Consider the following 18,492-nt stretch of genomic DNA (forward strand, 5'->3'; position numbering starts at 1 on the left):
GGACAGGAAGGACAGGAAGGACAGGAAGGACAGGAAGGACAGGAAGGACAGGAAGGACAGGAAGGACAGGAAGGACAGGAAGGACAGGAAGGACAGGAAGGACAGGAAGGACAGGAAGGACAGGAAGGACAGGAAGGACAGGAAGGACAGGAAGGACAGGAAGGACAGCCTGCACTTTGTCCTAACCTTATGACGTTTGATTTGGTGCCTACGTGCCTTCTGTGAATGTAAAAGTTTAATGCATTCTCAAATATTTAGCTAGTTTCATAGAAATAGAGAATGTAATGAAGGATAAAAAAATTGAAATGAGAAACGATAATCGCAAACAATCCGCGGCTGAGCCGTGTTTGATAATTTATGGGCTCATCAGTTATTTGTAGATTGTTGAATTAAAATAAATGTGCTTAGAAATAAGTAGTGAATAATTTCGGTATTAAACAACAAATAATGGGATTATTAAAACTAATTTTGTATCAATATTGACGACGTTCAGAATTGCAATTCGTACCAGAAACGTGGTTACAAATATTCCATTTAGAATCATGGGAGAAGTAGAATTTCAACAGAAACGCATTTATTAATTCAACATTGAAGAGATTGCAAGGAAACAACCACACTGATTCAATATGCATTTATCTTCAATCATTATCCCAAAGAAAAAATTCGTACATTTAAGGAAAAGAAAATTGTTTTGATAGTTTTTAAATGGCTTCATAGTCAAAGATTCGAATCACCAAACACACCGTCACAGTATCAGTTTAAACTTCGAATACCTGATCAAATGCCACAGGAAAAATGCATTTTCAAGGGTTGATCTTGCAGCATCTGTAATGGTAGCGAAAACTTCCTGCACCCCACCATTTCCCTCTTCTATGCTGCAGCCTGAAATACGACAGGAAATAGCGGTGGCCGCAAGTGACATACTGTCGATCCAGATAGACGATATTGCCTTTACCATCACTTGTCCAGCGCGTGTACCTAGAATAGCAGTAAGAGCGAGTTTTGTGTCTCTGGAAACGCAAATAGCAGCAATTGTAGATGTACCTGATTCTGTTACCAGATCGATTCCTGGACAGACTAAAACCGGAGAGGTAGGCTGAACCCGGACAATGAACCGATTGTGCAGCAAGGCTCTGTCCACGAGAATTGTGAACGGCATACGAGTATCTATTATATTTTGCACGGTTGTAGCAAATGTACTTATTGAGCCTGCAGCGAAAATGAACCGGTATCTGATCCGATTTCCAATCCTTTGGAGCCCAAATGACTTCATTACTGATCCGGACGGACAGTACGGTCGTTGTCTATCAAGGTACACTACCCTTCCTCCTCCGTAGCTATTGAGTCCGGTATATCGCCAAAAACAGCGCTCATTGCAATGCTGCTCATCTTGCTTGTCTCCACAATTGTTATCATAATTGCATCTTTGGTAAGAAGGAATACACTTCCTTCTACGAGAGCAGTGATATTGGTTTCTGCAACATCCCCTAAAACATGGTGCATATGAATATCTTGATCCGTAACATCTTCTCCCTGATCCCAATTTGTGTATACGAATTCCACGATGACGCTGTTTCCTAGCGCCATAGCCACACCTCAAGCAATGTCCATACCGCGACCAGTGTCCCCAAACACAGTCTCTGTTGCCACAGTGATTGCCATAAAAGCCTCTTTTACAATGACACCTCCCATTGAAGTTAATGCATTGCGTGGTTGTTGATCCACGTCTATAGCAACGACATCGATTGCAGCCTGAAACTTTCCTTCTGCAAGAAGTCCGCTTGGAGCCAACAACATAATAGTTTCTGTTACATCTGTTTGTAATTTGCATCCCAGGGTGTAGATAATGTCCTTTGCAGTGGATGTTTGCAGAGTTCACAATGCTGTATTGGCATGTTTTTCCCTTAATGCTTGCAAGCTGAGCAGCTATTCGTTGCTTGTAGAATTGGTCAACTATGTTTGTTTTCCTCCCAACAAACTCAAGTGCTTGTGCCCATACCATATAGCCAATCTGCTGTAGAAGAATCAGCTGTCGCCAATAGTTATCAACTCTCCGCTTGTAGGCCGATGTACAAGGCTCTCCTGCTTTGTTTTTGGATTCCATGAAAGTCAATAGCAACGGTTTATGCCGTAAAAGAGGCTTGTTCAATTTACCGACTAACATCTGATTGAGAAGGAATAACGGTTTACGTATACCACGAGAAACGTGGAGTACCTCGTTTGCTAGAGTCTTGCCTGCGACCTGAAGATTTTTCTCGTCCTTGTGTTCTACTGGAAGTTGTTCGAAACGATGTGAAAAATATTCGATTGTGTGAATTGAATCTTTGTACTGAGTTATGAAATTTGCCCACTTGAATTGATTCGCAATGCCAAAGGATAGACTGTTGAATTTTCGTTGAATGCTTGCTTCCAAATTGCTGATACCTTTCTGAATATTAACAAAATTGATGCCAACAAACCTTCTGAGATCTTTAATATCAAAATAGACATCGCTAAGAACTGGTATTTGAAGTGTCGTGGTAACCATCATGTCGATTGTTTTGGCAAGAGCTGCTTTCGAGTGCTTTTCACAAAGGTTCCCTTCGTAAAACGGTTTGCATTCACAATACTGTGCACTTGAGTATGGATACTGCTTACATTGTCCTTGATTCTTACATGCTAACATGCACCCTCTTCTCTTTGCTTGTTCCGTTGACTTTAAAACCACAACGATGTAGGCCAAAAAACTTCTTGTTTGGCGTCTATTTACTTTGTAACGAATAGTGTACTTCCTGTTGACAATTATCAAGTCACTCGTTTTCGTAACCGCCAATTCACCATTTTTCTTCCGAACTGTCAAACTGACAACATACTTCCATAGGTTCTTCATTTTCAAATGCTGTCTAATCGTAGCAAGAGTCTTACAGTAGTCTCTACTGGTTCTAAACAAAGCTCGATTTGTCACGATGTCATGTAATCCGTTTAGAATGTCATATTTCTGCCTATCATATGTGCCTCTTTTGTCAGCAAAGCTTACGATTAGATTTCGTTTTCTAGCATTCTTGTCACTTGGCATGTACCAAAAAGCACCGTATACATTTGTAGTGCAGTGGTTCTCTTTACCATAAGCGTCATATGAAAATGCAACGACATCAAGCCAAGGGTATTTCAACTCCAAAAATCTTTTCACTTTCGCGTTTGCTATAGCATTCGTGCTCGATCCAATTTGGTACTTACTGTTCCGTATGTCCTTGATCATCTGTGTCTTAATGTTATTAAAGCACTGCTGTTTCAACTTCCAAGACATGCCCCGCAAGTCATAAATACTTTTAAGCCAATCGCTCATACTTTGGGTAATACTGTGTTTGCTACCAGTCAATTTTTCATACAAAAGGAGAACTTGTTGGCCTTTGAAAGCTAGCTTAAACACACCGTTAGCAAATTGGTTGATCTTTGAAATGTCACATTTGAACGTTTTCTTCACAAGAAGAAGAAGTGGATCTCCAAACAATGAAGTGGGCTTGCTTGAACCATGCAAAATTTTGTCGAGATGAACTTTGACGTTAAGTGACGCAATATAACGTTGGGCGATTCCTGTGCGAATTCTTTTGCAGTTGGCCTTTGTGGTGCATCTTGTCTTCTGCAGTTCATTGAAGAGTCGCATCATTTGCTTATGTCCAAATAGTATGGCATGGGCAGATGAGTGGTAAGCAGCTCTTTGGTTTTCATATGTAATTAATCCTTTGATGTTATCTAGCTCAGATGTGATTTGGTCGAGTTTGGTATTGACAAGAGTAAACTGTTTCTTCATGTACGCCAACTCTGCAGAATCCTGTTGCGGAAGGAACGCAAGAATAAGCGATACAAATCCTCCAGCTGCACCAAGAAAACTTGTCATTTTATCAATCACCCCAAAAACCTTCGATGTTTTAGGATCTCCAAACTTCGCTATTGTCTCTGCTATTTTTTCACCAGTCGTGAATCCAGCGGTTATTGCTGTCTTTTCACTGCTGGTGAGATCCTCTGCTGCATTCGAGGCAATCACCACAGCAACGAGGCATAGAAAGATGCCTATTTTGAACGTCATTTTGCAATCGGATTTAGGGCCTAAGAAAGTTATATTCTTTGTAAATATTTTTGTTCATAATATATCGGGGCATAAAATTTATAATCTTATGGTGCATAATCTTATGTTTATATAAGTAAATCAGTCAGAAATTTGGAAGAATTGACATAGGAAAAGCAATAAAAGTAAGAAATGGAAGTCTACAGTAATTAGATTGAAAAAAGAGTATGAGTTAGCGTCCCTTTTGTTTGCAAGAAACAAATTTGTCTCATAAAGAGGCAGGAAATTATAAGAGCCGAAGCATTAAAGAAAACAATTTTGACCTTCACCCGCACTCCCCACCTTATTAGCATCACTGTCTTGCCAGTGTTTTCGTTGAAATCACGCAAATTCTGATGATTATGCCCCCTTTTTTCTTATTTAATTTTGTTTTTTTTAACAGAAGTGCCTTGCTGCAAATTGCAGAGCAGCAAGGATCTTTTTAAAAACGGTATCCAGATTAAAATCTCATAAATTGTGTGCTTTAAAGAGCCTCAAGTCCCACAAACAGCTAATAATCTCATAATTTTTTTTAAATTGGGCAGGGCTATTTGGAGTTGTTGCCTAAATCTTTACTCAACACTATTTGGAGTTGTTGCGCAAAACTTCTGACACTGATGTTGCTTATGTCTTTTTCTAAACAAACTATTCATGTCAAGCAGCAAAGGTTTTATGCGGCATATGCCAATGACAAGTTCTTACAGTTTGTTTGGAGGAAAAATCAACTTGGTTACTAGTTTCATCCAAGCGAGTGAAGCTGCGGCCCAACCTGCGGGAGCAAGATGTGGAATGGGACTAGTATTTCGCGGCAAAATGGTAGGAAATGCGCATGCTCTATTAATACACTTTCCTCTGATTGGATTTAAACTTTGGGCGATAAACAAACGGAATAGACCAGGCTGTGGTTACGGCAAGTACCACCCGGGCCCGGAGAAATTGTGATTGGCATTTTCAGTTAGCTATAGACCTGGGTGTTCAGAATCGCGATGGTTAACGGGAATCTACTGGTGCGTCTTGGACCTGGGGGGCCTTTCTTCTTAGCCTCTTTGACCTAATGCCTCTGCGGAGGAGTTTTTTGATAGTTTGTTGTTTTAAACCACCAAAACGCAATCTGACTATATAATTTTATTGACAACACATTGATAATCATCAATTACAAGTTTAGGCACCACTGGGGGAGGGGGGGGGGTGATTTTGCAGGTCAACTGACTTATAACAATACCCTTACGATAGCAATTCTATATTAAAGTGCCTGTGACATGATTCTTTTTATTCTCTTAATTGAAGCGTTGCACTGCTCTCGTAGTAGATCTGAACTTTTTTCTTTAAATAAAAGCGTTTTGATATTGAAATTAAGCAAAATAGTGCGGCCTATCCAAGTCGCTTTATCATCATTCACCGTTCTCTTGTGACGTCATGGGAGGAACTCGTTATTGTAACAATGTAGGCGCAACCTTCAAAAATCTCATCCTCGCTGCCATTACTTTCTCTGGAAATATCGCTCATCTTGGACCTGTTAGATTTCCCTCATTGACTACGATATAAAAACTCGAAGGAGGGGGCGATCGGGTCCCTCCCGTGACGTCACTGTCTACTCATTCTGAAAATCAAGATGGCGAATTTTGGCGTAGAAGATCGCCAATAACTCCTTCATTTCTCTCTAAACGTAAAAACTAACCTCAGAAATAAAAATAACAGGCCTTTTTACATTAGAACAGATAAACCCAAAAGTACGAAAATCATGTCACAGGCACTTTAAGGAATCAGCACAATTTTTGGATATGTGATTTTATTGCCATTAAGCTGTTATTTTTCGGGGAAATTCATCTTTGGGCTTATTATATCACCTTTTATCATCAATGAAAAAACTGCTAAACATGGCAGATTTAAAGTCCCCCGGAGACTTTTATAAATCATTTCGGTCTTTGCGAATCTCAAAAACTGAGTCCTTCGCAAAGACGCCTGCTAAAAAACTAAACCAATAACACACAAATCCTTTTGGATCTGTTTGGACAGAGGTTCATTATACAACTTAGGTTCTGACCTGCCTCTGATAACGTTTCTGTGCAATGGCATGCTAAAAACTGCTCGCGATATCAGCAAAAAGAGAAAGGATTATCCCCTTTGCATCATGCCAGATAGTATTGCAAATGCAAATGGTTCTCAACGAAAAACAGCTTATAAAAGCAAGCAAAGCAAATCTTTTTCAAGAAAGCTAGTTTGGTATTGATCCATCAAAGAGAAAGTCAGCCTCCAAGAAAGATGTCTCAGCGTTTAAAATGGAACTGATGGCAAGCAAATGGAAGCTGACAGAGATTCCTCAAACACATGAACAGCTTACATTGACATTTTAAAAAGTATACCTACCGGGTAAAGTAAGGTAGATATAGTGGGAAGAACCATACCGGTATGATTATGCTGTTAAGAGAAGTAATTTTGGGTAGCAGAGGGCAATGCTTGGAATTGGTAGGTTGCAATGAAATTTACTTCTCTAAGGAGGTGTAAAATTTAACCACATGAGTAACCTGGTGAGTAATGAACTGATGGGTAGCCAAGAAGAAGCGGACGATAAAGTGGTTCTATGCTTAGGATAGATCACCTGACAAAGCAACCACTGCTTGATCATCCTCCGCAAACACAGCTATCAATGTCATTATGATTGGAATCTTTTAGAAACGGTAAAAAACCAAGGGTTTGCTCCTGAATAAAATTGACCTAGAGCCCGAGGTGAAACAGAGCCTAATAGGCTTGCTTTCATGCTTTTACTGTAAAAGACAATGTTTGATCCTACGCCATGCAAATTAATATTATTGCAAGAATCTAGAGATGTTCTGATAGTGCACAGCTAAAGACACAGGACATTTAATTGCACAGTTTGAATTCTAATTGAAAAATCAAATGGCTCAATAAATAATTTTCGGATGAAACGGAAGATTGTTGACCTACCCAGCAAGGGATCTATAATTTAATTTATTTTGTTCGATTTCTTATACATGCTGTAGATCGATTGGTCGAAATTGGGAAGATGAACAAAAATAGAAGTTTTCACTGCATGTTCCGTATAGTGGTTCTGTACATATTTTTCTTTTATGGTAAAGGGCGACAGCCTGTCAAGAAAAGAAGTCATACCTTATGGACAGAATTTTTCTAAATTGAAAATAGCAGTTTTCCAAATCGCACCTATAACCTTTTTAAGCCTTATAGTGTAATTATCAAGCCTCAATGACATACCATTACCATCTATGGCAAAGGGTATTATAAGTCAGGTGGCCTGCACATCAACCCATCCCCCTCCCTTCTGTGATGCCTAAACTTATTATTGATGATTATCAATGTGTTGTCAATAAAACATATAGTTAAATTGCATTTTGGTTGTTTAAACAACAAATTATCAAAAAAGTCTTCCGCAGAGACATTAGGTCAAAGAGGCTAAGAAGAAAGGCCTCCCAGCTCCAAGACGCACCAGTAGATTCCCGTTTACCATCGCGATTTGGAGCACCCAGGTCTATAGCTAAATAAAAATGCCCATCACAATTTCTTCGGGCTCGGGTGGTAATTGCCGTAACCACAGACAGTAGAAAGACAATAGCCGTTTCAGATAGTATCCCCAACAATATCAGGATCAAGGGGCTAAGGATCAAGTGATCAGCCCCTCTTATTCTGAAAAATTAAAATTTTATCTAAAATCACACTGATGGAAAATGAAATGCTTACTACAGAGTACAATGAGGTAGCAAAGACTTTTATGAATACTTTGTTAACAATAGGGACCTATTGCAGTTTGTTGAATTATAGAGGCAGTTTACACGAGTTAGTTAATGTTCCTCTGACTGTCATTCTTCCAGAGCTGACGCTTCCAGGGGGGAGTGATCAGTGGCGGGGTGGCTATGTTTTCCCTGGGGTGGCCAAGTCGATTTTTGCGCCCTATCGATATATCGTGATTATATAAAAGCATGTGTTTCTAGAAGGGAAATCGATTTTTGCTACTTGAATCCAAAATTTCATAAATAAGTTTTGACTAAAAATGCGAATATGAATGGAAAAGTTATGTAATCCTAACACTCGGTAAAATATCAAGCTATTTTGAATTGTCTTATTTTCGAGAGTCGGCCTATTTTCGAGGAAATACGTAAGGAAAACATAAAATACTAATCAAAAGACATTTTGTTCAATTACACTGATGTTTCATACAGGCTACTGGTTTATTATATCCAGAATACCAGCTTCAGGGTAAAATAACGTGGAGTAAATTTTTGTTTCGGACTCCTTTCTTTTTTAACGAAAGGTAACATTTCGCCACTGCTTATGGGCGATTTTATCAGCCTAGTGTCATCGCATATATGATGTATGATATACAAACGTGGTTCAAGTTTTGTTATTCTTTAGTGGTTATTAAATAGTAGTTCTTTCAATGAATGACTTCAAAGTTTCAAGAATTGAATCGCACTATTGAATCGCACTATTGAGGCGGCACGCACAAAATTGAATCTGGGGTTGGGCTAAGGATCAAGTTTAGTGACAAAGGAGGACCTACCATGGTTGGGTGCGACGCGGAAGAAAATTTTTGAAATCAAGCCTTCTAGAATGGCTAAAAATGCATCTCCCAGAATAAAATTTAACAAAATACTACGTGTACGATCATTTTTTATGTTCCTAGCCGAATATTACAAGCAAACAATTTTGGCGCCGCTTTATCTCCATTTGCGCCCCTATTCAGGGGGCAATGGCCCCCATGGCCCTCCTGGCCCCCTGGCCCCCTGGCCCCCTGGCCCCCCTGTCACCACGCCACTGGATTGATACCTCTTAGACCCTTGCCTTCTCGATTAATCTATCAAAATTGTGTCAGCAATCTCTTAAAAATTTGCAAATTTACAGAAGAAAGGAAGAGAATTTTCTTACATTTGAATAGATGTTCTCGGTTGTTGATACTGTTGCACCAATCACTGTTAGTAGAAAAGAACGCATAATTAGCCGAGTGAGATTTATGAAAACTGACGAGAATGATTGATTCATCTCTCTCTTGCTAAAGTTCAGGTGTAGTCTGGCCCGGGTGGTAAAGTGGCAATTTCCATCAGGCTCTCAGACACGAAAATTAAGATAAAATTACGGGCCTTTTCTGCAAAAGTTGGAGGACATAAACTGAGACACTAAAGTCACAGCCAAGGCCCCTAACATGCGTGCTGGCTTCTCAGCTACGCAGGAAAATGAAGTCTCCGCGCAAGCCTAAGGGCCCGACAACATCCAACATCCACTATATAGAAATTCTATTTCAAATTTTACACAACGACGAGTCCGTCATGTATCCTAGAGAAATAATTTGAAACCTGCATGTAGAGATCAAGGAGCTGTTGGTTTTAGGTAGTCGTCTGGAGTTGTTAGTGTTATAATTTAGTTGCAATGACAAAATGACCTTCGATACATAATCAGACGTTCACCAGGGACCTGATCACAGAATAGAAATAGAGTTGTTTCTATTCTCTGGTCATATGCTTCTTGAATTGAGAGAAGCGCCAAGTTTTTGGAACCAACTTTGGCGAAAGAAGCAAAATAGAAAATTGCGAAAACAAATTTGAGGTTTCCTTTCATTTTAATTCCATATGATACCAACAAAACAACAAAAGAAAATATATTTTATTTGTCCAACGCAATCAACAGCTAAAATTTTCTGGATATTTCACAAAAAAACTTTCCCAAATTTATTATGTAAGGAAGTTTCGCGTATCAGTCATTCGCGAAATTATACCAGAAACGCTAAAAGGCTTTCTTCCCTCGGCTTTCTTCCCTCGAAAATCTCTTTTCAATAAGTCAGTTGTACTACATAAAGCACCTGAAAAAACTCAGAAGAGCTTTCCAGCCAGGTGCTCTTTTCTCAATTAAAAAACAATTTCTAACACAAATGAATTGAACAACTTTGAAAATGTTTTTTTCCTGCTATTGTTCAAAATTTCACTTAGATGTCATGCCTGAACATCATTTCTAGGGCACATCGCCTCAAGGGTTGAAATCATTAGGGACCCCGAGAGAGGGTCACTAAGTATGTTAGGCCTTCAGACTGTTTTTGAAAGCCAAAAAAATATGCCTCTAATTTTTCTGGTGTTGGCTATAAATATTTTTTTCTTAAAAGCAATCATTTGTAACGCCTGTCTTTTTTATAAAAGAAAAATAGTCTTCACTTTCCAAATCTCCTAGCTATAAAGAGAGCAATTTAAAAAAGAAATTGAAGTAGTGTCTCAATTTTATCACAGTAGAACAACAAAACAGTTCTATTCTATGGAAAATAGAGCGTCAGTTTTATTTTCTGAGTATGATTCTCAACTTTTGGTTGATCGGTAAGGAATTTGAACAATTTTAGAAACCCAAAACACCCAAGCACAAAGTAAGTATCTTTGGGTTTGAAATCACCATAACAAAATCCATCAAAATTGTGCAAAGAAAAGCTCTTTTATCGCAAATATTTTAAAGGAACGCCTTTCATCAAAGCACTATTTTCGTGTTTTCGCAATCACGGGTTTCAGGAGTAGGAGAAACTGGAAAGTTTTTTGTTCAATTGATATCTTAGTTACAAGTCCTTGATATATTTTCTATCATTTTACTCGCGAACTGTCAGCTTAAAACTTTCTGTTACAGCTATTTTAATTTTATTTAGCTAAAAAGAATAATGCGGCTGTAAGACCATTTTTGGTGAAGTGTGCAATACTGTCTGACCATAATTGTAAAACTTTAAGAGAATATTAGAGCATAACTCCTTATGAGTGTATGATGAGGTATACATACTTTTTATAGTTATAGTTAGAACTTCTTAGGTTAAATTTCAGGGCCAGAGGCACTAGATACGCCCCTCTGGCTGAAGGATTAGAATTACCAATGTGTTCAAAATGTTCCAAAGATTCAATAAAACAAAAGGAAAGATTATATATAAAAGGACTGTATATATTAACTCAAAAAGATAAAGCAATTTAAAGCATAAAATCCATAATTTCTTCTTTGTTCGCTCACAGGGCCTCTTTTAACATTGCAACTAGTGGGGTTTCTGCCCCAGTAGGCCCTTCATCTGGCCCAGTAGTGAAGCAAAAAAATCTAATTTTGCCCCAGTAGTTAGGGGCCCTTTTCACATTATGTACCATGATTTGTTTTGTTGTTTTCATTTCCATTGTTCTTTCAACTTTGTGCAAGGGTCTGCGACTGGGACAAGTTTCTCCCGTCTCTTCTCTCGAAGCTTTGACTGCCCTCAAGAGCCTCAGTTTCGCCTTTTGATCTCGATTACCAGGAATTGGTCAATTCAATTCAATCTGCGAGCCTGGTACACATGCCACTCAAGCACGTGCTTTTAATATTTTTATTTTCGATCTACCTATCTCAAATGACCTATATCTAATCTCGTAATTTCAAAATGAAGAAAAAAGAGAAGAGTGGACACCAAAAGCGACTCGAAAGCAAGAAAAGAGCTTTGAAGGATTGTGCCTCAGCTGTGGGTCAGAAGTCGATTTTCTCAATGTTTGGAAAGAAGGATAGCGACACTGTTGAGGTTGAAAATACAGCAGAAGTACTAGAGGAAGGCCTACTACATGATGAATCCTCGCCACCCCCCAGCAAAGTGGCAAAGAGTGACACTACAAATGTTACAACTGAAAATGCAAAACAACAAGATGAATTTGGAACTCACTGGTACAAAGGAAAGAAATTAGACTTAAACTGGCTTATTATGTCTGAGAGCTGTCTTGAAGTTAGATATGAAAGAAAAGACAAAAGGCAAAGGCCTATCATGAAATGCCTTGTTTGTAACCAGCTTGAAATGCATGTTAAAAGGTTCACCGTCAATGGTCGAATACCTGTGGCTCAAGGAATTCGTGTTGATGGTAAGGACAGGCTTCGTTTGATAGTTGACCATTTATGTTCTGCTGCCCATGAAGAGGCATTACGACTCCAAAAGCTTGATGATGCTTGGAAGGATATGTCAGATGCCCATCCCTGGGTACGAATAGTGAAGAAATGTAAAGCTGAGACCTTACAATTGCTTCTAAAACTTGCAGTTGATGTATACAATGACTGCAGAGTAGAAACTGTCAGTGCATGGAGCTGGTCATCAAGATCTTTGTCTGGTGATCATAGCAACAATTTGTTGCACATATTTAGAGATAATGGATGGGATGCTGATTTTGTTCCTTACAATCAACCAGGCTCTGCCTACCATTACAGAGACCCTATGACATATGCTGAAATTATCAGTGAACATGAAATAAAAAAAGTAGCAGATTTGTTAAAAGAATGTGTCTGCTATTCAGTACAAATTGATGGCAGTTCAGACAAACAACAAGTGGATTCCAAATTCATCACTGCAAGATTTCTCCCACAAAATGAAGTTTCTGTGAAAACTGTATTTCTGGGTATTTCAAGTAGTGACCTTGGGGGTGCAGATGGTTTGCTTGATGCACTTACCACTTGTTCAAAGAGTGTGGGAGTTGATACAGAGAAACTTGTTGGAATAACTACAGATGGTGAAAATGCCAACACTGGTAAGAATGGTGGACTCTGGAAACTTCTAAAGGATTACACTGGAAAAGAATTGCTCACTGCATGGTGCATATGCCATCGCTCTGATTTGGCTTTGGAGTCTGTACAGTCTGAAGTTCCTGAATTGTCATTGTGGATGACCAATGTACTTGCTGTTTCCAAATTTTTCAGACAATCACCTCGCAGAGTAAAGTACCTTCACAAAGAAGATCCCAAATGTCTGACATTTCCTAAGCACTTTGAAGTGCGATTTGCTGAGCACACTTTGAATGTGCTGAAGGCAGTGCTAAATAATCTTGAAGCAGCAAAGCAAGTGTGGACAAAGATGTGTTCTGGTGAAATTCACGCTGAAAAAATTGAAAAAAGAATGGCTCAAGGCTTTTTAGATAAATGGAAACATGATGGTCAACAGTTTTGGTTAACAACTTTGATGTTTGATTTGTGCAAAATATTTAAGAATCTCCAGAAAATTTTTCAAAGGTCACACCTAATTTTGTTGGATATTATAACTGCAAGAGATGCTGCAGTTGAGAATCTCAAAGTAATGAATGAAATACCAGTACCAGGTGGGAGAGAGGAGAAATGTCGTGGAAACTTTGAAGAAGTTTCTTCTCCAACTAATTCAAGACAGAAAAGAAACATAATGAACAAATATGTGACAACAACACACAGGAATGACATGGCAGTGAGAAAAGAGATTGTCCAATCAGCAATAAATTTTTTAGATGAGAGAATGAACCTTGAAAATGATGGAACTTTAAAAAATTTGATGAAAATTTTAGATGTCAAATCATCTACAGAGCTCATCACAGCAAGCAGAGATTTAGCCAGTCAACTATTTGGCCCAGAAAAGATTGAAGATTTTGTCTCTGACACATGTATGTCATGGAGGAAGATAGTTGCCATTGAAGATCCTGCTATTGAAGACAATGGCACATTTTACGCATTGAAATTAAGAAAAATGGTGCAAGCAAGCTGTGGTCTTTTGAAAACATTTCTAGCATCGTTTTTAACCTTAACCCCACATAGCATGGGGACTGAAAGAACAGTCTCTCATTACAACAATATCAAGACCTCAAACAGAGCTTCACTTAGCCAACAGTCAATAAACAGCATTATGCACATCTCCTTAAATGGTAAAGGAACAGCCTTTTATGATCCAAGAAATGCAGTTGCTGAATTTTTGAAGCAAAAAGAGAGGCGTGACAGACAGCCTGACCAAGAAATATATCAGACTAGAAGTTTTATTAAAAAGTTTTTTCAAAAAGACAATGGTTGTTTATAATTGCTATTAGTAACTTTTTCAAAAGTGTGGACCTCAATTTGAACACTTAAAATGGTTTTGCATGTTAAAATTTCTGTTATGTCATATACATTTTATTCAAAGTTATTATAACAATGGCGCTATTTTTTCTGTGTACTGGCTTGGGCCCTAAACTAAGATTTTCCCCAGTAGTTGGTTTTGCTTAAAAGAGGCTCTGTTCGCTCATGAGGGTTCATCGTTGTTTTCATCGTTTGGTAAATAAGAGTCCATAGTTTCACCTGAGAGTTCTTTCTTGCTTCGATTTCTTGAATGCGTTCAAATTTCATTATACTTCCATTCCACTTTTGGATCACGTTCGATTCAAAAGCCATGCAGCAATCACCGTCAATCAAATCATACAAAAATTTAACTCAATAAAAGATAGCTTGTAACTAAAAATGGAAAGGTCAAGAAGGAAGCAAGGGTCAGGGGCTAGCGGCCACTTTTTCCCACAAAGACAGGCTTTACAAATACTTGCTTTTTGTGAACAAATGTTTATAGCCAACACCAGAACAACTAGCGGCATATTTTTTTATTTTAAAAAACAGCTAGAGTCTAAAGGCCTAACATACTTAGTGACCTTTTCTATGAGTCCCCCATATTTTCAACCCTAAAACGATGTGCCCTTAGAATTATGTTTAGGCATGACACGCCCTTTCATCAAGCATGACACGCCCTTTCATCGGGCATCTAAGCTTCATACCCCCCGCCATATTCAAGTTTTGTACCACCAAAAGATTCTTGGAATTCAAAAATTTATAATCCCAGATATAAAATGAGAAAAATAGGATTCACTACAGCATTCTCTTTTTCTTTTATTTATTTCCATTTTTCTGAAAACACTTTTTTGCGAATATTGAGGGGGATGGTTGGTTTTGAAGCCCAGCAAAATTTCGTTTCAGCAACAAACTCAGTTCAAAAGCAAAGAAGAAGCTAAATTTTGAACACAATAATTCACTGCCTGACAGTCTAGTCAAAAGACTAACTTCAACATGAAGATTCTAAGCCTACAATCCATTTTTGGCAGACGAGAAGAAAAGAACTGACCTGAACAAAGGATTGTGAAATGAAAAGTGTACTTAAATGACGCCGGACCGAGGTTCTTCTTCTGCAGATGAATTTTCACTTGAATTCAGTAAGAAGCAAATTTTAAATTGATGTCTATCTTTTGAAAAATAAACCTATACTTAAAGACGTCCTTTAGGGTGCTTACTTTTCAAACAAATCTATGTTAAATTGTAGTAAGCCTCTACAGCTGAAGTAAAAGTGGGTAGGGGTGACATTTGAAGTTGCATATCATATATTTGTGGTAGTTGAAATAGTCTAGTTAGACTATTCAAGATTTTGGTCCAATCTAGATCAATCTAGACACTCTATTAAAATACCTGACCAATCTAGGTACTCTATCAAAATAATTTTATTTAACAACAAAGTTCAAAGTCTGTAGGGGCAAGTTCACGTATTCTGCAGAACAACTATTCTGCAGCTGATAAGGAGAGGTACAATTGAATAATGTGTCGCATTATCAATGAAAACAACTTCATTAGCCAAACCATTAGACGAGTAAACAATTCAGGTAGAAAAATACACTTTCATACTAGCAGTTCAGCATTCAGTTCATCGGTATTCAACATAGCAATCAGTAGCCCGTCAATCTCTTACAAATGCAAATTCCGCTGACATTGGTTCATTCTCCAACTCCAAAATTTCGATCACACAACAGTAAATTCAATTATGCTTTCATCGTCCTTGTCAAAGTCTAAGAAAATCTAATTTATTAGGCCACCATGATACACCGTGCCTTATACGAAGGCCAAAATTTTGCTGTCAATATCATTGGTATTGCCAAAGCAAAAAGGAAATCCAAATTCACATCACCTCACCATAATACTTGAACTGGCCTCCTTGCAGAACGAGAATGCACAGGGCAATTCTTGCAGTCCTGCTCTCCGAAATAGCAGGACCACAGGTTTTCAAAACAATGCTCTCTGACTACGTAGGTGAACCCTCGACCAATCAAATCACAACTGCTTACGAAATGTTATGATGATCATTTCGATGAGGTCCGGCTCCTGAGATTGAGCAGGACTGCTCTTTGTTCTAGCCTATCTTGAATCAGGACTAAATTTTCAAAAGCACGGGACCTTGAGATTAGCACGGGATTCCTCTATCAGCTGACGGAACTGGGGACTGTTTATCAAATAGAATGTGAAACTTTATTTTTGCAAAGAAAAATTGTTTATTGTTTACAGTAAATCTAATCTTTGGAAATTCTTGGTCCTGCTTAGCAGGACCAGCCGGACCTTTGGCTTCGCCACTGGCTGACTGTATTTTGAAAGCGAGAAAGGCGGAGGTATCAGCAAAAAGAAAACTTCCGTGAGTCACAAGTAACAACTTTATTTTCCATTCTGCTAAAGAAGTAGAGTTGTCCCCTCTTCCTGTTACCTGTGTCTACGTCAGTATTTTGGAGAAATCTTTTGGTTCACCATTATTAGAATGGCCTGCTGGGCACTTATTTAAAGTTAGTGAAACTTGATGCCGATTGTATGCATAAAGTTTCTTTGCTCAAAGCCTTTCGCTTTGTGCAGCGTAATTCGCCTGGGACTCTGAACCAAACTAATTTTCTTTGCATCGTTTTCATTATCGTCTGAATCAAACTGAACATATCGTACGGAACTTTAAGATAAAAATGTATCGATTTAGGAAAATGATTGAAAGCTTACCTTTATGTGTCAGCCCTTCTCTCTTCCTTCTCTTGAATTTTCTTGGAAGAAAAAAATTTGGAGAATGAAAGACCTTTTATACATTTATCTGCCGGGGGTTGTTGAAACAAGATACTTTACAAGGTCGTAGTCCAGACGGAAGTATCACCTATCAACTGATACATTGTAATACAGACTCATGGATGGATTGATAATTTTTGCAGTCTCTCTACGTTTTTAGAAGCCTCTTTAATTTCGCAGTAGGCTATCCTCTGCGCAGTCCTTTTGCTGTTGCTGTCTTGTAAATGAGCGAACAGGACATGCACATTTACATTTCAGCAACAGCAGAAAACATCAGACAAGCAACATTATTGTTCTTTTTATTGCAAAAGGAGATTTTTGTGCCATAGATGTAGCAGATCAGTCAACTCTCCTGGTTACGCCGGTAGACCTAAAGTTTTGCTTGCTTTCTCCCAGTCTCCCGATTTATTAACTTTTTCTCCCTGTTTTTCCTTGTCAACAAAGGTATTCTGATAACAAAAATGATTGCAATGGTGCTCTTCATGACAAACTTTTTGCCAGTGTTTACTGTCATGGCCTTCATCTCTACCCTGCTCTTAGCTGTCTTAATCAATTCTTTAGCTTCTACATTTGCCCACGTGCTCAAAGCCTTCACATATCCAATTCTTGGTCATTCTCTTCCTTTCTTTCCTTCTACCTTTCCAGTAACTGCTAGTTGTTCCAAGCCTTCTCTTCTCATTACGTGCCCAAAAAACTCCATCTGCCTTTTCCTGATTGATGTTAGAAGTCCTCTTTTTGATCCCGCTCTTCTCAAACTTCCTCATTGCTTGTGTGTTCATTCCATGAAATCCTTAACATCCTCCTCAGAAACCACATTTCCGCTGCCTGCACTCGTTCTACCATTGTTTTTAGATGGTCCAGCATTCACAGCCATAGGCAAGCACAGGATAGATGTAGCATTTCAGAATCCTGATTTTAGTGGTCATTAGCATTTTTCAATCTTTGAGTATGCTTTGCATTTTGTGAAACGTTTGTTTGGCAATACCGATTCTTCTTTTTATCTCTGCATAATATTTACCGTTTTTCTGTTATGAAACTTCCTAGGTAGATGAACTTTTCTACTTGCTTGATGTTGTTCCTCTTTACCTTTAGATTACATCTTGGGCGTATTCTGTTTTTGCTGATGAACATGTGACAATGATACGGATATCACTATATTAAGGCAGCGAACAGCTTCCTGTTCTGGAGAAAATGTTTGAGGAGCTTGGTGTTTCCCTCAAACAATTAGCAAAATATTGTTCTCTTCACCCAAGATTTTTTAGGCCTTTTCTAACCAACCTCTCAACTACAAGATTCCACCAATTCCATTTTCAAGCGAGATAATTCTCGGAAATAGCGTTACGTAATATTTGTTTTAATGAGAAACAAATGTCAAGATTGTGCGCCCCGGTCTTATATCGATTAGGAAATTCCGATTCGCGTTGATTTTTTACTAGGATAACCTCGAACTTGCTTGAGAATTTTTCTGCAGGGGCAAACAGTGTCAATTTTTATTGTTCTGATTGTCTTCAATGCTTGTGGCATTTCTGTCTAAAGATTTGCTTCCAATTTAATGCTGTACTTAGACGGAAAAAATATATTTTCATCTCTTTGTCGAAAGTTTTTGTGGATATTTTGAACTGATATGAGGCACTTGAATGTACCTGTTGATTGTGGGGAATTTGGTCTATTCACTTAATTTGGGGCATAAATTGTTCCATTAAACCCCCAGTCCACCCTTTTGCATTGTCCATGCATGGACACCGTTTCTGTCAGCGGAAACACCTCGTGCTTATCTCGAGATTCTGCTATTTGCTATTGTATTTTGGTCA

The 18,492-nt window shown here is 38.4% G+C and overlaps 1 protein-coding gene across 2 annotated transcripts; it reads right to left on the reverse strand.

The window, feature by feature from the left end:
* Positions 1-433: 433 nt before the first annotated feature.
* On the reverse strand, positions 434-17,927 carry LOC135694683 (uncharacterized). Of its 2 annotated transcripts, XM_065213511.2 has the most exons (3): positions 16,622-17,927; positions 8,984-9,027; positions 434-4,086 (listed from the first exon to the last, which is right to left on the reverse strand). In XM_065213511.2, exon 3 carries the CDS (start codon positions 4,064-4,066, stop codon positions 746-748), a length of 3,321 nt encoding a protein of 1,106 aa, XP_065069583.2. In that variant the 5' UTR covers positions 4,067-4,086; positions 8,984-9,027; positions 16,622-17,927; the 3' UTR covers positions 434-745. The 2 variants fall into 2 exon arrangements, with proteins under 2 accessions (XP_065069583.2, XP_065069582.2); XM_065213510.2 differs by lacking the exon at positions 8,984-9,027.
* Positions 17,928-18,492: the final 565 nt, after the last annotated feature.

This window comes from Rhopilema esculentum, chromosome 8 (genome assembly GCF_057945365.1).
Source record: "Rhopilema esculentum isolate cy_ngs chromosome 8, ASM5794536v1, whole genome shotgun sequence".
Classification (NCBI taxonomy): Eukaryota; Metazoa; Cnidaria; class Scyphozoa; order Rhizostomeae; family Rhizostomatidae; genus Rhopilema; species Rhopilema esculentum.

Excerpts from the sequence above, each read along its gene's own strand:
- LOC135694683 (XM_065213510.2), bottom strand. The coding sequence starts at position 4,066 with ATGACGTTCAAAATAGGCATCTTTCTATGCCTCGTTGCTGTGGTGATT.